Below are 27,537 nucleotides of genomic sequence, written 5' to 3'. Positions count from 1 at the left end.
TTGTAGGCTCAAGTTCCATCATATTCCCAGGACAGCACATATTCAAACAATACCTGTTTGGTCACATTGGCACCTTAACTCAGATTTGGTGTCGGTAAAATAAACTGGGCTGTGTATTCAAGTAGGGACCATTACCGCAGACTGTACATTTCTCTTAAAAGAATTTCAAGCATTTCAGCAAATCGAGAAAAAAAAACCCATATCGCTCCTTATCTATCTATGACTCTGAACAAAAATACATTTCAAGGACATTTCTTCCAACCAAACATTTATTTTATCCAAGGACTTGCTGACCAAGATATGTCAAAAAACATGTCATATTGTATGTGTTCTGACCTTCAAATAACAGGAAGATGGGGAAAAAGCATCTAATGTGGGCCAGCCCACATAAACTTGGTTAAAATTACCTCTAACACAGGTTGGGGTCTACTATAAAACATAACCACTGTGATAGTTGGTCATTGGATGTTGATAAAACCAAAAGGGAAGAAGCAGTTAGGCAAGCAGAATGACAACATAAAAGCCTAGAGAGTTAGAATGTATGTAGTTCTCATCTTCTTTCTGACAACGTTTTTCTTTTCCTAAGCTGCTTTTATGAAAAGTGAACAGTGCCTCAGCTCCAGTAGCTGGAACTGCAGATGGGGAAGTGAGCGACAGAGGAGAAACTCGAGAGACTAGTGAGACTGGAGAAGGGCAGGGGTCCATTTAGCTGTTCACGTCATCTCCCATGTCACGGCTAACATTAACAGCATGGTGGTCAGCTCCAGTGCCTCATTGCAATAGGCTGCATCTGCTAATAGAAATAAATAAGCGTTAGTTCATCTTTAGTAGAAGGACTTATGTTGACCTTGCAAAGAATTTAGTTTCCTTTTGTCCATTCTCTCTATGCATACCAACAAAATGTCTCCCCTTCTTAAGTCTTGGGTTTTCTGTAAAAACAGAGAAAATAAAGTAAGTCATATGGATGAGGAGAGGGAGTAACTACACATAGAGAACCATTGACATAGAGAACACACACACCAAACACGATGAGCCGCGTGTGTGTGTCAGTGGATCCCAGAGGGTTCTGGGCAGTGCATCGGAACATGGAGCCGTTGAGCTCGGCTGGTACTCTCTCAAGCACCAGCTCCCTCCCATTATGGTCCTCTCTCCCGTCCAGCAAATTACCTCCCACCCTGGTCCAGGTGAACAGTGGCTCGGGGAACACCATGTTCTGAAGAGTGCATGGGGAAAAGCATCCTTTGTAAATAATGTGTGTATGAGATTGACTACACTACAGAAGGACTGCACATAATCACTGATGCACAAATCACCTTGCATCCCAAATAATTACTCTGTGATCAAGATTATCGATTATGTGCCTTGCCAGCTCATCTTACTCAAACTGATCCAATCAAACACGCTGAATGACTTTCACCAGTTAGCTGTATTCTATAGTCATAGAGCGACACCTGTTGGTGAAATGTTATATTTTTGAAGAAGATTCGCTTTCAATGATTGTGATATGTGGTTGTCTTTCCTACTACAGTTGAATGCACTTATTGGTGCAAATAGCACTTCTCATGTACTCACCCCTGTGGAAGAGATCTGGAGGCCCTGAACTGTAATGCGGACAGTGTCTCCTACTTTAGCCTTACCAGGCGACATGGAGAGTTTGGGGCCCCTGGGAGCAGCTAAAGGGAAATAAAATATAAACAATCAATGTTTTTATCTGATCTAATCTTTAATATTTTAACAAAATTGACACATTTACATTTTGGTCATTTAGCAGACTCTCTTATCCGGAGCGACTTACAGTCGTTGCAGCCAGTAACAAATCACTTCTATTATTTTCTCCTTATTTGTCACAAACTATTTACAAAGAAATAAATGCAACAAGTCATCTATACTGAACGAAAATATAAATGCAAGATGCAACAATTTCAATGAGTTACAGTTCATATAAGGAAATAAATAAATTAGGCCCTAATCTATGGATTTCATGACTGGGCAAGGGCACAGCCATGGGTGGGCCTGGGAGGGCATAGGCCCACCTACTTGGGAGACAGGCCCAGCAAATCTTTTTCCACACAAAAGGGCTTTATTCCAGACAGAAATACTCCTCAGTTTTATCAGCTGTCGGGGTGGCTGGTCTCAGACAATTCCGTAGGTGAAGAAGCCCGATGTGGAGGTCCTGGGCTGGCGTGGTTACACGTGGTCTGTGGTTTTGAGGCTGGTTGGACGTACTGCCAAATTCTCTAAAATGACATTGGAGGTGGCTTATGGTGGAGAAATTAACATTCAATTCTCTGACAACAGCTCTGGTGGACATTCTTGAAGTCAGCATGCCAATTGCGAGCACCCTCAAAACGTAAGACCTCTGTGGCATTATGTTGTGTGACAAAACTGAGTGACCTTTCAAGGCCCCCAGCACAAGGTGCACCTGTGTAATGATCATGCTGTTTAATCAGCTTCTTTATATGCCACACCTTTCAGTTGGATGAATTATCTTGGCCAATGAGAAATCCTCACTAACAGAGATGTAGACAAATTTGTGCACAACATGAGAGTTTTTTTCCATGTGCATATGGAACATTTCAAGGATATTTTATCAGCTTATGAAACGTGACACTTTACATGTTGCGTTCATATTTTTGTTCAGTATATATTCTCTGCATAACGTGCACAAAGCTTTCAGCCTGTGAGTCCATTTTGTATATGAGCATGACAGTCTTGGAATAGCTGTTTTTGATGATGAAAAATCTCCACTATATCTAGTAATCCACTCATACTTACTGATATGAGGTTTGCCATGAATTCATCATAAACTGATGCCCGTGGCTGTACTGCATACAGAACATAGTGTGGGTAGGTGTGTGTGTGTGTGTGTGTGCTTATGTGATTACATATGTAACGGTGTAAAAAAATAGCTGATCTGCCGTGAGATTTCTAATGCGTTTCTAAGGAGAACTAATGGATGCTCTGAACAAATACTCCATTAAGGATCATCCTCATTACGTGAGTCACCACCTCAAAATAGTCGCTCGCTGCTGCTAGATCCTGAGCTAAAGCATATGATTACTGTATACTCCTGTAGTTAGCTGATGCTTTGGGCTGGGAAGTGATTGTTTTCTGTCATTACTGAATGCATTACCTCTGAGTATGGTTGTGTGTGTGTGTGTATATATACACACACACACACAGTGGGGAGAACAAGTATTTGATACACTGCCGATTTTGCAGGTTTTCCTACTTATAAAGCATGTAGAGGTCTGTAATTTGTATCCTAGGTACACTTCAACTGTGAGAGACGGAATCTAAAACAAAAATCCAGAAAATCATAGTGTATGATTTTTTTTGTAATTAATTAGCATTTTTTTGCATGACATAAGTATTTGATACATCAGAAAAGCAGAACTTACAATTTGGTACAGAAACCTTTGTTTGCAATTACAGAGATCATACGTTTCCTCTAGTTCTTGACCAGGTTTGCACACACTGCAGCAGCGATTTTGGCCCACTCCTCCATACAGACCTTCTACAGATCCTTCAGGTTTCGGGGCTGTCGCTGGACAATACGGACTTTCAGCTCCCTCCAAATATGTTCTATTGGGTTCAGGTCTGGAGACTGGCTAGGCCACTCCAGGACCTTGAGATGCTTCTTACGGAGCCACTCCTTAGTTGCCCTGGCTGTGTGTTTCGGGTCATTGTCATGCTGGAAGACCCAGCCACGACCCATCTTCAATGCTCTTACTGAGGGAAGGAGGTTGTTGGCCAAGATCTCGCGATACATGGCCCCATCCATCCTCCCCTCAATACGGTGTAGTCGTCCTGTCCCCTTTGCAGAAAAGCATCCCCAAAGAATGATGTTTCCACCTCCATGCTTCACTGTTGGGATGGTGTTCTTGGGGTTGTACTTTAGACCAAAAAGCTCTATTTTTGTCTGATGACCTGTCACATGACCTTCTCCCATTCCTCCTCTGGATCATCCAGATGGTCATTGGCAAACTTCAGACAGGCCTAGACATGCGCTGGCTTGAGCAGGGGGACCTTGCGTACGCTGCAAGATTTTAATCCATGACGGCGTAGTGTGTTACTAATGGTTTTCAATGAGACTGTGGTCCCAGCTCTCTTCAGGTCATTGACCAGGTCCTGCCGTGTAGTTTTGGGCTGATCCCTCACCTTCCTCATGATCATTGATGCCCCACGAGGTGAGATCTTGCATGTAGCCCCAGACCGAGGGTGATTGACCGTCATCTTGAACTTCTTCCATTTTCTAATAATTGCGCCAACAGTTGTTGCCTTCTCACCAAGCTGCTTGCCTATTGTCCTGTAGCCCATCCCAGCCTTGTGCAGGTCTACAATTTTATCCCTGATGTCCTTACACCCTCTCTGGTCTTGGCCATTGTGGAGAGGTTGGAGTCTGTTTGATTGAGTGTGTTGACAGTTGTCTTTTATACAGGTAACGAGTTCAAACAGGTGAAGTTAATACAGGTAATGAGTGGAGAACAGGAGGGCTTCTTAAAGAAAAACTAACAGGTCTGTGAGAGCCGGAATTCTTACTGGTTGGTAGGTGATCAAATACTTATGTCATGCAATAAAATGCAAATCAATTACTTAATCATACAATGTGATTTTCTGGATTTTTGTTTTAGATTCCGTCTCTCACAGTTGAAGTGTACCTATGATAAAAATTACAGAAGTAGGAAAACCTGCAAAATCGGCAGTGTATCAAATACTTGTTCTCCCCACTGTGTGTGTGTGTGTGTGTGTGTGTATGTATATATATATATATATATATTTATATATATATATATATATTTATTATGTATTTATTTAACCTTTATTTATCTAGGCAAGTCAGTTAAGAACAAATTCTTACTTACAATGACGGCCTACTGTCACGCCCTGACCTTAGTTATCTTTGTTTTCTTTATTATTTTGGTTAGGTCAGGGTGTGACGAGGATGGTATGTGTGTTTTGTCTTGTCTAGGGTTTTTGTATATCTATGGGGTTTTGGTATGTTTAGGTAAATGTAGGTCTATGGTGGCCTTAATTGGTTCCTAATCAGATGCAGCTGTTTATTGTTGTCTCTGATTGGGGATCATATTTAGGTTGCCATTTCCCATTTTTGTTTTGTGGGTTATTGTCTATGTGTAGTTGCATGTCAGCACTTGTTGTAATTAGCTTCACGGTCGTTTGGTTATTTTGTTTAGTGTTCTTCGTTTATTAAAGAAGAATGCATTCTTATCACGCTGCGCCTTGGTCTCCTCTATATGACGAACGTGACAGAATAACCCACCAAAAAAGGACCAAGCAGCGTGAAAGGGAGGAACAGCGCTTGGTGGAAAAATGGACCTGGGATGAAATACTGGACGATAAAGGATCTGGACGTGGGAGGAGATTTTGGCAGGAGAGGATCGCCTACCACGGAGGCAGGTGGAAACTGCGCAGGAGGAACGGTGAAGTAAGAGCAACAACGTCAGGGAAGTAGGACACAGAAATCCCAATAATATTTTTTTGGGGGAGGCACATGGAGCAGTAGGCGAAGTTGAGGGGTGAGTCTGAGATTGTCAAGGAGTTATTGGACAGATTGGAGGAGAGTGAACGGAGGGGAGATTGAGACATTTGAGGAGTTGTTGATGAAATTGGAGGAGAGTGAAGAGAGAGAGCTGTTGGTTTGGCGTAGTATGCATGGCATTCGCCCTGAGGAGTGTGTTAGCTGTCCGATGCCACCTGTGTCAGTTCCTCGTACTCATCCTGAAACATGTGTTAAAGTTCCGGAACAAGGGCCTCCCGGGTGGCGCAGTGGTTAAGGGCGCTGTACTGCAGCGCCAGCTGTGCCATCAGAGTCCCTGGGTTCGCGACCGGGAGGTCCGTGGGGCGACGCACAATTGGCCTAGCGTCGCCCGGGTTAGGGAGTGCTTGCCAGGGTTAGGGTTAGGGTTGTCCTTGTCTCATCGCGCACCAGCGACTCCTGTGGCGGGCTGGGCGCAGTGTGCGCTAACCAAGGTGGCCAGGTGCACGGTGTTTCCTCCGGCGCATTGCTGCGGCTGACTTCCGGGTTGGATGTGTGCTGTGTTAAGAAGCAGTGCAGCTTGGTTGGGTTGTGTATCGGAGGACGCACGACTTTCAACCTTCGTCTCTCCCGAGCCCGTACGGGAGTTGTAGCGATGAGACAAGATAGTAGCTACTACAACAACTGGATACCACGAAATTGGGGAGAAAAAGGGGTCAAAAAAAAAAAAGTTCCGGAACAATTGATGCCGGCTATACACACCAGGTCTCCAGTGTACCTTCACAACCCGGTGTGTCCTGTTCCTCCTCCCCGCACTCGTCCTGAGGTGCGTGTCACCAGCCCGGTACCACCAGTGCCGGCACCACACACACCAGGACTCCAGTGTGCCTCCAGGGTCCAGTACGCCCTGTTCCTGCTCCTCGCACTGAGGTGCGTGTCCCCAGCCCGGTACCACCAGTGCCGGCCCCACGCACTAGGCCTACAGTGCACCTCCCCAGTCCGGAGCGTCTGGCGACGGTACCCAGACCGGAGCGTCCGGCGACGGTCCCCACTCCGGGGTCTCCGGCGACGGTCCACACTCCGGGGTCTCCGGCGACGGTCCACACTCCGGAACCTCCGGCAATGATCCAAGCAGCGAGGGTCCCCAGCCAGGGGCCTACGGCGAGGATCCGCAGTCCAGAGCCTTCGACGATGATCTACAGGTCAGTGCTACAAGAGCGGACTCAGTGTAAAGAAGGGGGGCAGCGTCCAGAACCAGAGCTGCCACCGAGGTTAGATGCCCACCCAGACCCTCCCATATAGGTTTAGGTTTGCGGCCGGGAGTCCGCACCTTTGGGGGTGCGGACTCTCTTTATTATTTTGGTTAGGTCAGGGTGTGACGAGGGTGGTATGTGTTTTATCTTGTCTAGGGTTTTTGTACATCTATGGGGTTTTGGTATGTCTAGGTAACTGTAGGTCTATGGTGGCCTGAATTGGTTCCCAATCAGAGGCAGTGGGTTATCTTTGTCTCTGATTGGGGATCCTATTTAGGTTGCCATTTCCCATTTTGGTTTTGTGGGTTATTGTCTGTGTAGTTGCATGTTAGCACTTGTTGTAATTAGCGTCACGTTCGTTTTGTTATTTTGTTAGTTTGTTTAGTGTTCTTTGTTTATTAAAGAATAATGTATTCATATCACGCTGCGCCTTGGTCTCCTCTACACGATGAACGTGACACCTACCCCGGCCAAACCCTAACCCGGAAGGCGCTGGGCCAATTGTGCGCCGCCCTATGGGACTCCCAATCACTGCGGTTGTGATATAGCCTGGAATCTAATTGCGCCACTCGGGAGCCATAATCCCTCAATTCAGAGTTTTCAGACACCATGGACATTTTCCATGAATTCAGGAAATAATGTAATCCTATAGTGAATTTGGACTTTAACTAATATTTTGGAAATGTATTATTTTTGAATATAAACCGGGTGGTTCGAGCCTGAGTACTGAAAGCCAACGTATGCTACGGGTATTATTTTTTTTAAATAATAATTTTTACTGTTTCAATAGCCAATGTACCACTGCTAAGGGCTGTTCTTACGCGCAACGCGGAGTGCCTGGATACAGACCCTCGGGCCTTATTGCTTAAATATACCATGGCGTTGTTGAATATTTATTTCTGATTGGTTTGAAGGGCATTCAAGAGTGTGCATTATTTTCCTATTATGCACAGTATATTTGCACGGTATAATTCAATGGCTATAGTTCATTCTTACATGTTCTATGTTTGAGCTGCTTTTGAAAGCAAAAGTCATATTGAAAACATTGGTATTGCTGAATTAGATTTTCATAATGGCAAGCTAGGATTTATGGTTTGATTTGTTAAAACTCTCAAGTCTGTTTGTTTGGTTACCACGGCAACTACTGTAGCTGTCTAGTAAACGTGTAACGTTAGCTACTTCAGTGGATGTTGAACACCTTTCTACCGGAAAATGAACCCATTCTAGCTGCAAATTTATTAAATTATAGCCATGGTATATAAGGGATAATCAACTCTGGGCTCTATGTGTTCTCTGTAAAATAATGCAACTCTGTGCAAGGTCAGTCTACAGTCTTGGCCAAAAGTTTTGAGAATGACAAATATTAATTTTCACAGTCTACTGCCTCAGTTTGTATGATGGTAATTTGCATATACTCCAGAATGTTATGAAGAGTGATCAGATGAATTGCAATTAATTGCAAAGTCTGTCTTTGCCATGCAAATGAACTGAATCTCCCAAAAACATTTCCACTGCATTTCAGCTCTGCCACAAAAGGACCAGCTGACATGTCTGTGATTCTCTCATTAACACAGGTGTGAGTGTTGATGAGAACAAGGCTGGAGATCACTCTCATGCTGATTGAGTTTGAATAACAGACTGGAAGCTTCAAATAGAGGGTGGTGCTTGGTATCATTGTTCTTCCTCTGTTAACCATGGTTACCTGCAAGGAAACACGTGCCGTCATCATTGCTTTGCACAGAAAGGGCTTCACAGGCAAGGATGTTGCTGCCAGTAAGATTGCACCTAAATCAACCATTTATCAGATCATCAAGAACTTCAAGGAGAGCGGTTCAATTATTGTGAAGAAGGCTTCAGGGTGCCCAAGAAAGTCCAGCAAGCGCCAGGACCATCTCCTAAAGTTGATTCAGCTGCGGGATCGGGGCACCACCAGTACAGAGCTTGCTCAGGAATAGCAGCAGGCAGGTGTGAGTGCATCTGCATGCACAGTGAGGCGAAGACTTTTGGAGGATGGCCTGGTGTCAAGAAGGGCAGCAAAGAAGCCACTTCTCTCCAGGAAAAACATCAGGGACAGACTGATATTCTGCAAAAGGTACAGGGATTGGACTGCTGAGGACTGGGGTAAAGTCATTTTCTCTGATGAATCCCCTTTCCGATTGTTTGTGGCATCTGGGGAAAAAAGCTTGTCCGGAGAAGACAAGGTGAGCGCTACCATCAGTCCTGTGTCATGCCAACAGTAAAGCATCCTGAGGCCATTCATGTGTGGGGTTGTTTCTCAGCTCACTCACAATTTTGCCTAAGAACACAGTCATGAATAAAGACTGGTACCAACACATCCTCCGAAAGCAACTTCTCCCAACCATCCAGGAATAGTTTGGTGACGAACAATGCCTTTTCCAGAATGATGGAGCACCTTGCCATAAGGCAAACGTGATAACTAAGTGGCTCGGGGAACAAAACATCAATATTTTGGGAGCATGGCCAGGAAACTCCCCAGACCTTAATCCCATTGAGAACTTGTGGTCAATCCTCAAGAGGTGGGTGGACAAACAAAATCCCACAAATTCTGACAAACTCCAAGCATTGATTATGCAAGAAAGGGCTGCCATCAGTCAGGATGCGGCCCAGAAGTTAATTGACAGCATGCCAAGGCGGATTGCAGAGGTCTTGAATAAGAAGGGTCAGCACTGCAAATATGGACTCTTTTCATCAACTTCATGTAATTGTCAATAAAAGCCTTTGACACTTATGAAATGCTTGTAATTATACTTCAGTATTCCATAGTAGCATCTGACAAAAATATCTAAAGACACTGAAGCAGCAAACTTTGTGAAAATGTATATTTGTACAGTGCCTTGCGAAAGTATTCGGCCCCCTTGAACTTTGCGACCTTTTGCCACATTTCAGGCTTCAAACATAAAGATATAAAACTGTATTTTTTTGTGAAGAATCAACAACAAGTGGGACACAATCATGAAGTGGAACGACATTTATTGGATATTTCAAACTTTAACAAATCAAAAACTGAAAAATTGGCTGTGCAAAATTATTCAGCCCCTTTACTTTCAGTGCAGCAAACTCTCTCCAGAAGTTCAGTGAAGATCTCTGAATGATCCAATGTTGACCTAAATGACTAATGATGATAAATACAATCCACCTGTGTGTAATCAAGTCTCCGTATAAATGCACCTGCACTGTGATAGTCTCAGAGGTCCGTTAAAAGCGCAGAGAGCATCATGAAGAACAAGGAACACACCAGGCAGGTCCGAGATACTGTTGTGAAGAAGTTTAAAGCCGGATTTGGATACAAAAATATTTCCCAAGCTTTAAACATCCCAAGGAGCACTGTGCAAGCGATAATATTGAAATGGAAGGAGTATCAGACCACTGCAAATCTACCAAGACCTGGCCGTCCCTCTAAACTTTCAGCTCATACAAGGAGAAGACTGATCAGAGATGCAGCCAAGAGGCCCATGATCACTCTGGATGAACTGCAGAGATCTACAGCTGAGGTGGGAGACTCTGTCCATAGGACAACAATCAGTCGTATATTGCACAAATCTAGCCTTTATGGAAGAGTGGCAAGAAAGCCATTTCTTAAAGATATCCATAAAAAGTGTTGTTTAAAGTTTGCCACAAGCCACCTGGGAGACACACCAAACATGTGGAAGAAGGTGCTCTGGTCAGATGAAAACAAAATTGAACTTTTTGGCAACAATGCAAAACGTTATGTTTGGCGTAAAAGCAACACAGCTCATCACCCTGAACACACCATCACCACTGTCAAACATGGTGGTGGCAGCATCATGGTTTGGGCCTGCTTTTCTTCAGCAGGGACAGGGAAGATGGTTAAAATTGATGGGAAGATGGATGGAGCCAAATACAGGACCATTCTGGAAGAAAACCTGATGGAGTCTGCAAAAGACCTGAGACTGGGACGGAGATTTGTCTTCCAACAAGACAATGATCCAAAACATAAAGCAAATTCTACAATGGAATGGTTCAAAAATAAACATATCCAGGTGTTAGAATGGCCAAGTCAAAGTCCAGACCTGAATCCAATGGAGAATCTGTGGAAAGAACTGAAAACTGCTGTTCACAAATGCTCTCCATCCAACCTCACTGAGCTCGAGCTGTTTTGCAAGGAGGAATGGGAAAAAAATGTCAGTCTCTCGATGTGCAAAACTGATAGAGACATACCCCAAGCGACTTACAGCTGTAATCGCAGCAAAAGGTGGCGCTACAAAGTATTAACTTAAGGGGGCTGAATAATTTTGCACGCCCAATTTTTCAGTTTTTGATTTGTTAAAAAAGTTTGAAATATCCAATAAATGTCGTTCCACTTCATGATTGTGTCCCACAAGCCTGAAATGTGGCAAAAGGTCGCAAAGTTCAAGGGGGCCGAATACTTTCGCAAGGCACTGTAATTCTCAAAACTTTTGGCCACGACTGTACATATTGTTTCTGTTTTCAAGGAGACATTAGTATTTGGTATCCAGCTGATTTTCATGGTCAAACCAGTATGGGAGCCTGGTATCTGAGGAAGGTAGAAGGTGGAAGGGCATGCTCTGGTCTGGTACCCACACAGAGTGACCTCAGCCTGCATGGGCATGGACAGAGCTGGATGCTTGACCTCGCAGCTGAACAGGGCGTCGTTGTCCAGTTGGGGGTTGAGGCTCCAGGTGAGCATGGCTCTGACCTCCATGGTGCCATCGCTGGAGACCTGCCGCCTGTGCTGGAAGTAGTAGAGTGGGTCTGTGCTCTGCACCCAGCGGGGGAACTCCCGGCTTACCACCGTCTCTGGGATCACCTCCGTGGTGGTGGAGCTGGGCTCAGACCCCTCCACACCGCCAGGCTCTCCCAGGGCCCCTGGTCCCTCCCTGGCCCCTCCTGTCTTCCCTGTCCCTCTGGTCCCAGGGGTGTCATGGTCCAGATGGGGGGGCTTCCCCTGGTCCTGGTCCAGCAGGGAGAGGGACTTCTTCAGCTTGGTGTCATCCAGATCTCTGCTGATCAGGGGCCTAGAGCCCCGTAGACCTGCCAGGCCCCTTCCCTGGGACTGGCCCCCACCACCCTCCATAATAGAGGGGAACACGTCGATCAGCTCGCTGTCACGCTTGAAGTACACCTGAGAGGGGAACAACATCGTAAGAGCCCGTAACAACCAAGAACACTAATAATTTCAACAGTGCAGTGAGTGTTCTTACTTCAAAATATATTCTAGTGGGAGTACTTTTGAGTAGTTTGCATGTGGGTAACCGAGGAAATCAACTCTTCTTTTATATCGAGGCCATCAGTCGATTCTTGTAAAAATGTCAATTCTGAAAACACTTACCTGTACCTATGTTCGTCCTTTAAAACTGCAGTCCTTTCGCGGGGTCCTGAAATTCATACTTTTAATAAAAACATTTAGCAAATACAACCAACTTTTTCCTCATTGCTCGTACTACTTAAACTGAGATTCAATTAGACTTGTGCTATCCAGTACCCCATTGAAGTTGACATTTTAAGTGGTTAAGGTAAAAGTTTAGGTTAGGGTTAGGTAAGGTTATGGTTATTGATAACTACTTAGGGAAGACATTCCAAATACTGTTCTGGTTCTTAATATACTTAAATTCTATTTATTTTGAAAGTGCTACAGTTGAAGTCGGAAGTTTACATACACCTTAGCCAAATACATTTAAGCTCCGTTTTTCAGAATTATTTATTTCAGCTTTTATTTCTTTCATCACATTCCCAGTGGGTCAGAAGTGTACATACACTCAATTAGTATTTGGTAGCATTGCCTTTAAATTATTTAACTTGGGTCAAATGTTTCAGGTAGTCTTCCACAAGCTTCCCACAATAAGTTGGGTGAATTTTGGCACATTCCTCCTGACAGAGCTGGAGTAACTGAGTCAGCTTTGTAGACCTCCTTGCTCACACACACCTTTTCAGTTCTGCCCACATATTTTCTACAGGATTGAGGTCAGGATTTGTGATGGCCACTCCAATACCTTGACTTTGTTGTCCTTAAGCCATTTTGCCACAACTTTGGAAGTATGCTTGGGATCATTGTCCATTTGGAAGACCCATTTCAAATCAAATCAAAGTTTAGTCACGTGCGCTGAATGCAACCTTACAGTGAAATGCTTACTTACAAGCTCTAACCAATAGTGAAAAAAAAAGTATTAGGTGAACAATAGGTAGGTAAAGAAATAAAACAGTAAAAAGACAGGCTATATACAGTAGCAAGGCTATAAAAGTAGCGAGGCTACATACAGACACCGGTTAGTCAGGCTGATTTGCAACCAAGCTTTAACTTCCTGACTGATGTCTTGAGATGTTGCTTCAATATAGCCACAATTTTCCTACCTAATGATGGCATCTATTTTGTGAAGTGCACCAGTCCCTCCTGCAGCAAAGCACAACATGATGCTGCCACGCCCGTGCTTCACGGTTGGGATGTTGTTCTTCGGCTTGCAAGCCCCCCCCTTTTCTCTCCAAACATAACGATGGTCATTATGGCCAAACAGTTCTATTTTTGTTTCATCAGACCAGGGGACATTTCTCCAAAAAGTACAATCTTTGTCCCCATGTGCAGTTGCAAACCGTAGTCTGGCTTTTTTATGGCGGTTTTGGAGCAGTGGCTTCTTCCTTGCTGAGCGGCCTTTCACGTTATGTCGATTATAGGACTCAAATTATTTCAATAAGTCTATCAGAAGCTTCTAAAGCCATGACATCATTTTCTGGAATTTTCCAAGCTGTTTAAAGGCACAGTCAACTTAGTGTATGTGAACTTCTGACCTACTGGAATTGTGATACAGTGAATAATAAGTGAAATAATCTGTCTGTAAACAATTGTTGGAAAAATGACTTGTGTCATGCACACAGTATTTGTCCTAACCGACTAGGCAAAACTATAGTTGGAAATCTGTGGAGTGGTTGAAAAACAAGTTAATGACTCCAACCTAAGTGTATGTTTTATCGTCCGAATTCAACTGTAGTTAGAATATTGAAATCAGTCCTCCTTGTTCTTGGCTATTACTGAGAATATCTTTCCGTAGATGGTGAGGCTTGTTCCTCCAAATAAGATAAAGAATCGTATCTAAGTCCTTTACAATTTTAGGGGGTAAGTCAAGTGATAGAGACATAAACCAACCTGGATAACCATCAGCTTTGGACAATAAAACCTGACCATATTATGAAATACAGTGCCTTGCGAAAGTATTCGGCCCCCTTGAACTTTGCGACCTTTTGCCACATTTCAGGCTTCAAACATAAAGATATAAAACTGTATTTTTTTGTGAAGAATCAACAACAAGTGGGACACAATCATGAAGTGGAACGACATTTATTGGATATTTCAAACTTTTTTAACAAATCAAAAACTGAAATTGGGCGTGCAAAATTATTCAGCTCCCTTAAGTTAATACTTTGTAGCACCACCTTTTGCAGCGATTACAGCTGTAAGTCGCTTGGGGTATGTCTCTATCAGTTTTGCACATCGAGAGACTGAATTTTTTTCCCATTCCTGAGCTCGAGCTCAGTGAGGTTGGATGGAGAGCATTTGTGAACAGCAGTTTTCAGTTCTTTCCACAGATTCTCGATTGGATTCAGGTCTGGACTTTGACATTCTAACACCTGGATATGTTTATTTGTGCAATATACGACTGATTGTTGTCCTATGGACAGAGTCTCCCACCTCAGCTGTAGATCTCTGCAGTTCATCCAGAGTGATCATGGGCCTCTTGGCTGCATCTCTGATCAGTCTTCTCCTTGTATGAGCTGAAAGTTTAGAGGGACGGCCAGGTCTTGGTAGATCTGCAGTGGTCTGATACTCCTTCCATTTCAATATTATCGCTTGCACAGTGCTCCTTGGGATGTTTAAAGCTTGGGAAATCTTTTTGTATCCAAATCCGGCTTTAAACTTCTTCACAACAGTATCTCGGACCTGCCTGGTGTGTTCCTTGTTCTTCATGATGCTCTCTGCGCTTTTAACGGACCTCTGAGACTATCACAGTGCAGGTGCATTTATACGGAGACTTGATTACACACAGGTGGATTGTATTTATCATCATTAGTCATTTAGGTCAACATTGGATCATTCAGAGATCCTCACTGAACTTCTGGAGAGAGTTTGCTGCACTGAAAGTAAAGGGGCTGAATAATTTTGCACGCCCAATTTTTCAGTTTTTGATTTGTTAAAAAAGTTTGAAATATCCAATAAATGTCGTTCCACTTCATGATTGTGTCCCACTTGTTGTTGATTCTTCACAAAAAAAGACAGTTTTATATCTTTATGTTTGAAGCCTGAAATATCTCTCAGTAACCAGAGTTTCAATTTCTTCTTTTGTTTACTCAATAATTGGGTTAAAGTTTAAATTACTCCTTTGTTTTTCATCACTGCATATAACAATTCCAAGATAAGTTACCTTATCTTTAACTGGGATACCATATACTTCCTGTAAAACACAGTCCTTGAGTGGAAATAAGACTGACTAATTGATATATATTTTCAAGTCTGAAACCAATGACAACTCTTCAATACAGGAAACTGCTTTAGAAAACTCTTCCGGTCTCTCAAAAAATATGGTGATATCATCCAGTTGACATAGTTTAAATTCTTGCTGAAATACATTAAACTCCTCTTCTTGATATGAAGAGCCATAATTTGAGTAACCAATAAAAATACAAATGGACTAATTGGCCAACCCTGCCTAATGCCACACCCAATATCAAATCTTTGGGATGTCCAGTGAGCTAATTTCACAGATCTAGTACAACTACTGTATAAAGTTTGGACTACTTATTTTTTTTAAGGTCACTAAACCAAACCCAATAAAAAGATTGCTTTGAACATAAACCCAATGGTACAGTGTCAAAAGCTTTATAAAAATCAACAAACATGCGAAAACTATCAAGGATGAGGTCATAATAGTCAATCATATCTAAGATCAGACTGAGGTTACTTCTAATGTGTCAGCCATGCATAAAACCATATTGTTCTTCATCAATTATATGACGTAAGCCTTGTTTCAACCTCTTAGCAAATACATTGGCAAATCACTTTCCATCATTATTCAACAGGCTAATACTTATTAGGTTTGGGAATCAAACTAATTACACTGTGCTTTAAGGAAGCCGGTCACTCCTTTTTCTTGGAACATAGCACGAATGAAATCAATCAATCAATCAATCATTGAATGTTTTATAGAACTTGCTTGTTAAACCATACTTTTCCAGGGGATCTATTGTCCTTAAGGCTTTAAAATTCAATATTTTATCTCCATTTTTATAACTCATCACAAATATCCCTGAAATCATGATCTATCTTCTGAGCAGTGTTTGCTACATTGTCTAAGAAAGAATCTATATTGGAAGTTGACTGGGCTGATGTATAAATATTCTGATAAAACTTGGCAACAAACAGATTTCTTTGGGATTTTCATTGGGAGAATTATTGATCATTCATTTACATACGGAAGACATTTCGCCTGCCATTTTTCAAAATTAATTCAATATTTTGCATTTCTCTCCCTCTTCCATCCATTTTTGTCTTGATCTTACAATCCCCCCCTGAGCCTTTTTCTCGTAGATACAGTAACTGCATTTGCAGTGATGATAGCTCCAGTAATTCCTAATTAGTTAGATCATTTTTGTTGTTGTTGTATAATCCATTATTCCCTTTATGATGTTATTCTTTCTCTCTCTTGTCACAAGTAATTTATTTCCCCATTGAAAAAGCCAAAACCCTTATATCAAATTTCATCAGTTCCCAGTAACTTCCAAACGTATTCATAACACATGCACGGTTCTAATATTTATCAAATAAAATTGTATTAGTCACATGCGCCCAATACAACAGGTGTAGTAGAAATGCTTACTTACGAGCCCCCAACGAACAATGCAGTTTCAAAAAAATACAGATAAGAATAAGAGATAAAAGTAACAAGTAATTAAAGAGCAGCAGTAAAATAGCAATAGTGAGACTATATACAGGGGAGTACCGATACAGAGTCAATGTGCGGGGGTACAGGTTAGTTGAGGTAGTATGTACACGTAGGTAGAGTTATTAAAGTGACTACGCATAGATGACAACAGAGAGTAGCAGTGGTGTAAAGACGGGGTGAGAGTGGGTGGAGCACTGCAAATAGTCTGGGTAGCCATTTGACCAGATGTTCAGGAGTCTTATGGCTTGGGGGTAGAAGCTGTTTAGAAGCTTCTTGGATCTACACTTGGCGCTCCGGTACCGCTAGCCGTGTGGTAGCAGAGAGAACAGTCTATGACTAGGATTTCTGGAGTCTTTGACAATTATAGGGCCTTCCTCTGACACCGCCTGATATAGAGGTCCTGGCTGGCAGGAAGCTTGGCCCGTGATGTACTGGGCTGTTCGCACTACCCTCTGTAGTGCCTTGCGGTCGGAGGCCGAGAAGTTGCCATACCAAGCAGTGATGCAACCAGTCAGGATGCTCTCGATGGTGCAGCTGTAGAACCTTTCGAGGACCCCCGTGTTGAGGATCAGCGTGGCAGATGTGTTGTTACCTACCCTTACCACCTGGGGGAGACCCATCAGGAAGTCCAGGATCCAGTTGCAGAGGGAGGCGTTTAAGTCCCAGAGTCCTTAGTGGGAAAGGGCAGTGTGGAGTGCAATAGAGATTGCATCATCTGTGGGTCTGTTGGGGCGGCATGCAAATTGGAGTGGGTCTAGAGTTTCTGGGATGATGGTGTTGATGTGAGCCATGACCAGCCTTTCAAAGCAATTCATGGCTACAGACGTGAGTGCTATGGGTCGGTAGTCATTTAGGCAGGTTACCTTAGTGTTCTTGGGCACAGGGACTATGGTGGTCTGCTTGAAACATGTTGGTATTACAGACTCGGACAGGGAGAGGTTGAAAATGTCAGTGAAGACACTTGCCAGTTGGTTTGCACATGCTCGTAGTACACGTCCTGGTAATCCGTCTGGCCCTGCGGCCTTGTGAATATTGACCTGTTTAAACTTCTTATGGCTGCAATCCCGTTAACGGGAGTGATTTGACAATAGCCAGTCAGTGTAGGGTGCCATTTTAAAAACATCAAAAATCTCATAATTAACATTCCTCAAACATACATGTATCTCATACCATTTTAAAGCTATTCCCGTTGTTAATCCCACCACAGTGTCTGATTTCGAATATGCTTTTACAGCAAAAGCACCACAAACGATTATGTTAGGTCACCACATAGCCACAGAAAAACACAGCCATTTTTTTTTCAGCGAAAGAGAGGAGTTTCAAAAAGCAGAAAATAGAGAAAATGAATCACTAACTTTTGATGATCTTCATCAGATGACACTAATAGGACTTCATGTTACACAATACATGTATGTTTTGTTTGATAAAGTTCATATTTATCAAAATGAGTTTACATTGGCGCGTTACATTCACTAGTTCCAAAAACATCCAGTGATTTTGCATAGCCACATCATTCAACAGAAATACTCGTCATAAATGTAGATGACAAGTTATACACATGGAATTATAGATATACCTCTCCTTAATGCAACTGCTGTGTCTGATTTCAATTTTTTTTTACGGAATAAGCCAGCCATGCAATAATCTGAGACGGCGCTCAGAAACATTTGTCACAATAGCCAACATAAACAAGAAATTACATGATAAATATTCCCTTACCTTTGATCTACATCAGAAAGCACTCCAGAAATCCACAATGTTTGTTTTGTTTGAAAATGTCCGTTATTTATGTATACATATCCAAACGCTCATTCTGGTCAGTGTTATATCAGACAAAAAGTTATATTACCGGTCGAAGAAACATTTCAAACTAAGTACAGAATCAATCATTAGGGTGTTTTTAACATATAGCTTCAATAAAGTTCCAACCGGAGTGCTCCTCGTCTTCGTGAGCAATGGAACGCAAGTGACTACCATGAGGAATAAGCATGATCAGAAAATGGCTGACTGCCAGACACCTGACTGATTCTGCGATCATTCACTCCCACAACACCATAGAAGTCTCATTATAATTTTTATTGATGGTTGACATCAAGTGGAACCCCTAGGCGGTGCAACATCATTCATATTTCAAGGGGATTCTGGTGAATACATACAAAGCTCAGATTTTTCATTTCCTGTTTTGATTTCAACTCAGGGTTTTGCCTGCCATATGAGTTCTGTTATACTCACAGACATCATTCAAACAGTTTTAGAAACTTTAGTGTTTTCTATCCAATACTAATAATAATATGCATATATTAGCAACTGAGACTGAGGAGCAGGCCATTTACTTTAGGCACCGTATTCATCCAAGCTACTCAATACTGCTCCCCAGCCATAAGAAGTTTTAAAGATATTACTCACATCGGCTGCGGAGAGTGTGATCACACAGTCTTCTGGAACAGCTGGTGTTCTCATTCATGTTTCAGTGTTATTTGTCGCAAAGTGAGCATATAAGTAGTTTAGCTCGCCTGGTAGGCTCGTGTCACTGGGCAGCTCTCGGCTGTGCTTCCCTTTGTAGTCGGTAATGGTTTGCAAACTCTGCCACATCCAACGAGCGTCAGAGCCGGTGTAGTACGACTTGATCTTAATCCTGTATTGACGCTTTGCCTGTTTGATGGTTCGTTGGGGGGCATAGCGGGATTCCTTATAAGCTTCTGGGTTAGAGTCCCGCTCCTTGAAAGCGGCAGCTCTAGCCTTTAGCTCAGTGCGGATGCCTGTAATCAATGGATTCTGGTTGGGGTATGTACCTACAGTCACTGTGGGGACAACGTCATTGATACACTTGTTGATGAAGCCAATGACTGATGTGGTGTACTCCTCAATGCCATCGGAGGAATCCCGGAACATATTCTAGTCTGTGCTAGCAAAACAGTCCTGTAGCTCAGCATCTGCTTCCTCTGACCACTTTTTATTGATCTAGTCACTGGTGCTTCCTGCTTTAACTTTTGCTTGTAAGCAGGAGTCAGGAGGATAGAATAATGATCAGATTTGCCAAATGGAGGGCGAGGGAAGGCTTTGTATGCGTCTCTGTGTGCAGCGTATAGATGGACCAGAGTTATTTTTCCTCTGGTTGCACATTTAACATGTTGATAGAAATTTGGTAAAACAGATTTAAGTTTCCCTGCAATAAAGTCCCCGGCTACTAGGAGCGCCGCATCTGGGTGAGTGTTTTCTTGTTTGCTTATGGCGGAATACAGCTCATCCAACATTGTCTTAGTGCCAGCCTCTGACTGTGGTGGTATTTAAAAAACTCTCCTGGTAGGTAGTGTGGTCTACAGCCCCTTGTCTTACCAGACGCCGCTGTTCTATCCTGCCGGTACATTGTATAACCATAACCATCCAGCTGTATCTTGATATTGTTGTCGTTCAGATGTTATTTGTTTTTAATGTCCCGTTGGTAGTTTAATCTTCTGAGTAACTCGTCAATTTTATTCTCCAAAGATTGCACGTTTGCTAGCATAATGGAGGGAAGTGGGGTTTTATTCGATCACCTACGAATTGTCAGAAGGCAGCCCGACCTTTGATCTCTCTTTCTCCACCTTCTCTTCACGCAGATCACAGGGATCGAGGCCTGTTCCAGAGGAAGCAGTATATCCTTTGCGTCGGGCTCGTCAGAGTCATGAAAGGAAAAAAAGGTCCTTGGTGAGTAATCGCAGTCCTGATGTCTAGAGTTATTTTCGGTCATAAGAGACGGTAGTGGCAACATTATGTACAAAATAAGTTTTAATAAATGTTACAAACAACACAAACAAACTAACAAAAAAACACAATTTGCTGGGGGCACATAAAACGTCTGCCTTATTCTCCGGCGCCATCTGGGGAAGTAAATACTCTGAAGCAGCAGTTACACAACACTGAAAACGCAAGTTGCAAAGCTGCAACAACCTTCCACTCGGCCTTCGGGACTGTTGGTCTGCAAATGTCCTTCACCTTTGCTTTGATGTTCTCTTTTTGTGATTCCATAAATTTGAAGATTCCATCTCTGACTGTACCGGTCAGTCTCGTTAACCTTTGACTCTATTTCTGTGAATTTCTTCTCCTGCTTTGCAACCTGTTTTCAGTGTTGCGTACTGCTGCTTCAGAGTATTTACTTCCTCAGCATGGTAATCAATCGCTTTCTTCAGGTTAACGATGATGACAGTGTTCTTTTTCACAAAGTCCATGATGTCATCTGCATTCTATTTGATGTTAGCCGTGAGGATCCAGACGATAATGTCCTGTAGCTGGCTCATTGATGGTTCACTTCTCTGCCTCTTTGGAAGTTGCTCCTTGTTTGTGATATTCGGGTATGAATCACATTCACCCCCCTTTTCTACACTCAACCATATGAATGAGTTTCAGCAATGCCTTTTTCTCCTTGAAAGTCGCAGCATCCATTATCTCAGCGACAGTTTGGTTATGTCCTGACTCAATGCTGCTAGCTGAAACTTTTCGATAACTATAGTAGCTAAATTGTTCATTGGAAATCATCAAAATATTTAAATGACTTAATTCATTCAACTTATTTGAAATAGCTACACTGTATGGCTATATATATTTATTGAGTTTAGCAACTGCAGCCTACATTTATAAACTTTGTGTGAGAACCCTAAAAGTGTTCCTTAGCTAGACATTTTGTAAGGGACAAACATAGTGTAACGACCCTGGATTTATAAGAGCGCAAATCGACTCTGCCACTTGAGCATGTTTTTGTGGCACAGTCGATAGCGCGTTGGACTTCGGTCTAGAAGGTGCTCCCAGCTGTTTCATTACAATAGGTACAGGTAACTGTTTTCAGAATTTACATTGTTACAAGAATTGACTGATGGTGGCTCAATGTTGTTGCTAGCAAATCGCGGTACCAGTTATCAAAACTCAACACCGCCTCGATATAAGAAGAGAACGTAGTTGAGCGTTCCTCAGCTAGCATGTGGGCAAACTCACCATAGGGGCTGGCTTTCCTCCCATGACGATGCAGATTAGAGTGAAGTTCTGGGCCTCGTAGCGATTGAAGGGGGCCGGGCAGTCTGCTGCCACTACAGAGATGGATTTAGGAGGCACTATGGAGGAAAAGAAGGAGCCTGGGACTAAAACGACAAAACCATCCACAAATAGGCAAAGTTTGTCTAGTATTTTCAGTTACCACCCCCCAGTTTTTTCCCGAAGGGCAACTTAAAAAAAAAAAAACTAAACTAAAACATGTTTTTCATGTCTGTACTTGATGACAGAAAGTCGTCTTCTGTGCATTTCCAACATCTCAACAGTAGAGGGAGGCAGGTGATAAAAATGCTGATAGTGGTGGTAATGAAAACGGCTAAAACACAAAAGAATCGTGGATGCAGGAGAAAGGCTACAAAACCTTCCATCCACAAAATCCTATCCAATACCACATGATCATATCTATATAACATTAATTATTTTGAATTGTACCCATGACAGTGAGCACAATGGTGCCTGAGGCTAAGACCACCCTGTCTCTAGAGGCCTTGTCGTAGATCCCCACATGGCACTCATATGGTCCATCATCTTCCATCTGCACCTCAGGAAGCCTGGCAACACAACAGCAAACCCAGGAAGATAACACAAGTACAAGATAGGAGTTTTACAGCACTTTTCCATACACTCAAAGCTTTTATAAGATCAAATAAAAAAGGCAAGATAAGCCTACACTTGCAAGTGAAAACACTGACCAATGCTCTTTTTCTTGAGGCTGCAGACTACTGGTCAAGCTTACCGGACAGTTGATTGGTAGGCCAGGTCTTCTCGTCTGCGGAAGTCCTCCATATGGGAGAAGTTGCTGTTGTACATGGCATCGTAGGTGAAGATCTTCTGCTTGGCACTGCCACCCTCTGTCACCTAGAAAGTGAAAGAATACATCACACACCCTGGGCATGTCAATAATAAACAAGCTTTCTATACAAAACTATCAATGCACACAGTTATTTTCCAATTCATGAAGCCCAGAGAGCTTTGAAGCCTCTTCTTTTATCAGTTTAGTTAGTTATTACAAGATGTGAATTTCACAGTGTGGAGTTAATGGGAATTTGAAGTGAATTTTCACAAGGAGCTTATAATAATAATTTAACAAACCTTATCAAACCTAGTAGCTCTTCAGAAGTCAGATAGCTTGCTATGTACTGTATCTAATGCTCTGTCTCTTCTGAACAAAGCTTTGACGCATGTGTCAGCGTTTTTAATTGAATTGTCAATGGAAAACGGTAGATAACAATGTCGGTCTAGTCAAAAGCGTCTCATGTAAGTAAACACACGATATGTGGTGTTGCAAACAATCATACGGTTCATTCAGGGACATCGAGGCAACCCTACTCACCCGAAACCATACAATCTCTCGCAGGTTGCCATCTGTCCTGAAATTGCACTTGAGTGTCACCGTGTCTCCAATGACAATGGGAGGGAGGGACTCAAGAGTGACCGTTAAATAGCCTGTGGTTCAAAGACGACAAGTCAAATATCTGTTACACACATTTCTCCCCACAATGTGTAGTCCACTCCCTTCTATGAAACCCATAGCATAGACCAGGGCAAAACATGCTATAGGCATTCATTAGACATAGAATATAACAACTTTATGATTCCTGATGGCAAAATCAAAGATTGTTACTATACTTCTCAAATGACCATAGCTCCCTCTCTCTGTAACATTGGGAATCAAACCTTACCGGCTAGCTGTAATGGATTATTAATAGTGCATTATCAAGGTTATGTGGCCAAAGCATAATCTGTTTTGTCTCATGAGGGCAATTACAGGTTGGGATAGCAATATAATGTGCACACTTTTTCCCCCTTTACTTTAATGATTCATTATTGGCTTGTTCATTCAATAATTGCAGTGTTGATTTTACACACATTTTCAGAAATGTGTCTTCACATGGTATTAAAATGTTTATCTTATCCGTCCACTGTGTCTGCATTGTGACCACATTTCATGGTCCCTCCCTGTATGCAAATTATTTCACAGCTATTCTTTCAAAATATGATTTATTTGAAGACATATTAGCATAAGTCAATGGTAACACCTGTCAATGATTTTATAGGGCGGGATAATGATGAGCTAAATGGTTTCACTGTCCAGATCTGTCTACACTTGTAAGATATCCAGAGGTGGTCAGGAAGATCTAATCACAATAAGATCATAATGCATCTCTTAGTCATCTACACCTGTCTAAAAATGTTGGCACAATCAGAATGTGGACAAGAGCAGGACAAAGGATGCATGTTAAAACCAGTGGCACCACTAGTGCATGTTGATGGTGCTCTTTTTTTTCTCCCATTGGTGTGGTCTTAGCACACACTAAGTGCTGTGGCTCTGTCGGGGTAAAAAGGTCAGAATTATGAATTAAAAGCCAACCTGTCTCCTAAACAAGTCAAGAGAGGATATAGTGCTTAGAAGCACTAATCTCTATCTCTACCCAGCACAGGCATCTAAGGCCACAGAAACCTAGTAGCGACCTCATTCTCTGAGAATATATACACTGTAATGAATGATATGTTTTTATTTGCACTTTCATAAGCGCATTCTGTGGCAGAAAGAATCACAACTAGCTTTACATTAAGTAAATATTGTGAGCGTTGTAGGCTGCGTTTAGACAGGCAGCACAATTCTGATACTTTTTTTCACTAATTGGTCTTTTGACCAATCAGATAATCTCTGAAGAAAGAGCTGATGTGAAAAGATCTGATGTGATTGGTCAAAAGACCAAATAGGCTGCTTTTATACAGGGAGCCCAATTCAGATTTTTTTTTCAATCCCACCAATTGGTCCTTTCACATCAGATATTTTTCAAAACTGATCTGGTTGGTCAAAAGACTAATTAGTGAAAAAAATATCAGAATTGGTGCTGCCTGTGTAAACGTAGCCACGGTGTTATATAATAATGCCAGTGTAGCATTCCAGCCCCTCCCTCCCACCTTGGCCTCTACACCCTGACATCATGGTGGATTATTTTTCACCATGTTTTTCCCGCTAATCCCCCAGCTTTTCATCTACAGACCCAGCCATTCGGCACATCGCTCTGCGTCCTGCTCCAGATACTACATGGATGGGAGGAGAGGGCTGGAGGGTCTTGTGCTATATACTCACATTAAAAACATAAAAAAATAAACAGCTGCTCCTTGGAGCAAAGAGAGCTGACACTCAACTCTGTAAGCGTGAGTCCTGTAGGTGAAGGCAAATATTTTTTAACTCAGGTGTTTTTATGATGTCCGTCGACATTTTCCTAAAGCGGCCGTTCCACTAAGAATCTACAATCCAAATCAGGGTCGTATTAGATTATATGGTGATCGGGGAATTAGAGCCTGGCGTTGTTGTGAGTCTTGATTCTTCTGAAAATGGGCTCATTCAAGATATAATGTGGTTGATCCCAACAAGCATTAACTCAGCTACTGGCAATGGGAAGGGAGGGGTGAATAAAGAACAGACAGAAAGGCGATGACTATCTCTTTCTTTCTCTCTCCCACTCACAGACCAAGTTGATCTCACGAGCCGCTGGAGGTGGAGTGCCATTCGTCTGGCAAGCAAGACTAAAGACCCAGACCCACACACACACACACACACACACACACACACAGATGCTTGAAATAGTACACATCCTCAGAGTTTTTGTTGCTGGCATTGTGTTAGGGCCTAGAGCCTTGGGGCAGTGGAATTTAATCATTTTAGAGGACAGATTACCTGTAAAATGGGTCAGCCAAACAAACATCCTTTATCCCTCAGATAATCAATCAAAAGATCTAGATTGAGTAACTAGGATTGTGACATCATAGCCTCACTGGCAGCAGGCAACGTTTGTTTACATCAAACATGTATTAATATGAGCACTCAATGTACAGACACTGAAGCAAATCTCCTCAAAGACAAAGATCTTCAACTAATCCTTTTGGATGGCTGTCAATGCCTTGACACTGTTTGCAGTCAATCTAGGCTACTGTGTAATGAGTTTCAAACATGTAATCAAAGAACATCTACACCCTATAATCATTGGAAAGTTAATTCTGCAGGGTTGAAAGCTATAGCCTATCCCATAAGTATGTGTCTGTCCTGCATGTGTGTGTGTGTATGTATGTATGTATGTATGTGTGTGTGTGTATATATATATATATACACTGAACAAAAATCTAAATGCAACATGCAACAATTTCAAAGATTTCACATGACTGGGCAGGGGTGCAGCCATGGGTGGGTTTTGGAGGGTATAGGCCCACACACCTGGCAGCCAGGCCCAGCCAATCAACAACAAAAAAATTGACAACAGAGGGGCTTTATTACAGAAAGAAATACTCCTCAGCACCCCCGCCAGACCCCCCCCCCCCCCCCTTCCCTTCAGATAGGAAACCGGATGTGGAGACCTGAGCTGGCGTGGTTACATGTGGTCTGCGGTTATGAGGCTGGTTGGAAGTAATGCCAAATTCTATAAAACAATGTTGGAGGCATCTTATGATACAGAAAATGAACATTACATTTTCTGGCAACAGCTCTGGTGGACATTCCTGCAGTAACCACGCTCCCTCAACTTAAGACATCTGTGGCATTGTGTTGTGTGACAAAACTGCCCAATTTAAAGTGGCCTTTTATTGTCGCCAGCACAATTGTAATGAGCTTGCTGTTTAATCAGCTTCTTGATATGCCACATCTGTCAGGTGGATGGATTATCTTGACAACGGAGAAATGCTCACTAACAGGGATGTAAACAAATTTGTGCACAACATTTGAGAGAAATAAAGCTTTTTCTGTGTATGGAACATTTCTGGGATTTTTTATTTCAGTTAATGAAACATGGGACCAGCACATTACATGTTGCGTTTTATATTTTTGTTCAGAGGATATATATGTATGTGTATCTATATATGTGCTGTATGTGAGTATATATATTTAGGTGAAATAGTCTACCGCATTGAGTTTTAGAAATAAAATAAAAACGATTTAGCTAATAAGAACAAAATGCTCCTTATAGTATAAAAAACAGACTTACCAACTGCTAAATCCAAAATATATACGATGAGACATTGAGAAAAAGCACAACTCATCTTCCCCGTTAGTGTGTGAGGTCAAGTTTACATTCCATCTACTTTTAGGCGAAAAATCACCGATAATGTGTCATCCACCGTGTCTGCGGCACGGGGTCGGGTGCCCTTTCGGAACGCTTCATTCTGCACCGGAACGCAGACCTACTTTTCTGTTTCTATCAAGCGAGCAGTGAGAAAAATATGCCCTCTTCCCGTTATTAACTCCTGAATGGTCAGAGGATTAAAAAAAAGGAACAGATTTGAATGAACTCTCTCAACACACGCCACACGCTTAATAAGAGCGCGCACACAAGAACAGATAGGCGCGCCAAATCCTATCAGGACACAGACAGTTGCCTCATGTTAGTGCTATGAAATATAGGCGAAATAGCTCATTATTCATTTAGATTATTTATTTACATGCAATTAAATAAAACGTTGGCTACAGTATAAAATAGGGACATACGATGAGGGGGGAAAAGCATGTAGCCCGCTCTGTGTCCAAGATAACAGTATCTTAGCTTGTACCTCAACTGCCTCCCCAAAGTCATTCACTGAGTTTGCAAAAATCCCAAAATTAGCAAAAATGAAGAGCTTGAAGACCATGAACTATTTATTCCAATAACATGACACTGTAAAACGAACTGTCCAATAAGTATCTTCAAATAAGTTCCTTCAATAAACAGTGTGTTTATTGAAATGGAAACCAGGACATTTAAAACAATTCTCGCAGACTAAAAGGACAGGACATTATTACACAGAGTATGTTGATCATCAAGTTGATTTATGACAAATTGTATATGTAGAATTC

The 27,537-nt window shown here is 42.3% G+C and overlaps 1 protein-coding gene across 1 annotated transcript; it reads right to left on the bottom strand.

Moving 5' to 3' along the window:
- Positions 1-251: 251 nt before the first annotated feature.
- Positions 252-27,062, bottom strand: LOC110532122 (immunoglobulin superfamily member 21). The gene is made up of 10 exons (XM_021615740.3): positions 26,693-27,062; positions 23,035-23,147; positions 22,438-22,559; positions 22,134-22,252; positions 21,648-21,763; positions 11,335-11,875; positions 1,573-1,673; positions 1,021-1,213; positions 894-929; positions 252-793 (listed from the first exon to the last, which is right to left on the bottom strand). Exons 1-10 carry the CDS (start codon positions 26,745-26,747, stop codon positions 714-716), a joined length of 1,476 nt encoding a protein of 491 aa, XP_021471415.3. The 5' UTR covers positions 26,748-27,062; the 3' UTR covers positions 252-713.
- Positions 27,063-27,537: the final 475 nt, after the last annotated feature.

The sequence above is a fragment of the Oncorhynchus mykiss genome, chromosome 9 (genome assembly GCF_057628025.1).
Source record: "Oncorhynchus mykiss isolate SJ-2025 chromosome 9, ASM5762802v1, whole genome shotgun sequence".
Lineage (NCBI taxonomy): Eukaryota > Metazoa > Chordata > Actinopteri > Salmoniformes > Salmonidae > Oncorhynchus > Oncorhynchus mykiss.
This window is presented reverse-complemented; position numbering and strand designations above follow the sequence as displayed.

Excerpts from the sequence above, each read along its gene's own strand:
- LOC110532122 (XM_021615740.3), bottom strand. The coding sequence starts at position 26,747 with ATGAGTTGTGCTTTTTCTCAATGTCTCATCGTATATATTTTGGATTTA. Across the intron at positions 23,148-26,692 it reads TATTTTGGATTTAGCAGTTG|GCTATTTAACGGTCACTCTT; the intron begins GTAAGTCTGTTT and ends TTTGAACCACAG. Across the intron at positions 930-1,020 it reads CACGCGGCTCATCGTGTTTG|AAAACCCAAGACTTAAGAAG; the intron begins GTGTGTGTGTTC and ends CTGTTTTTACAG.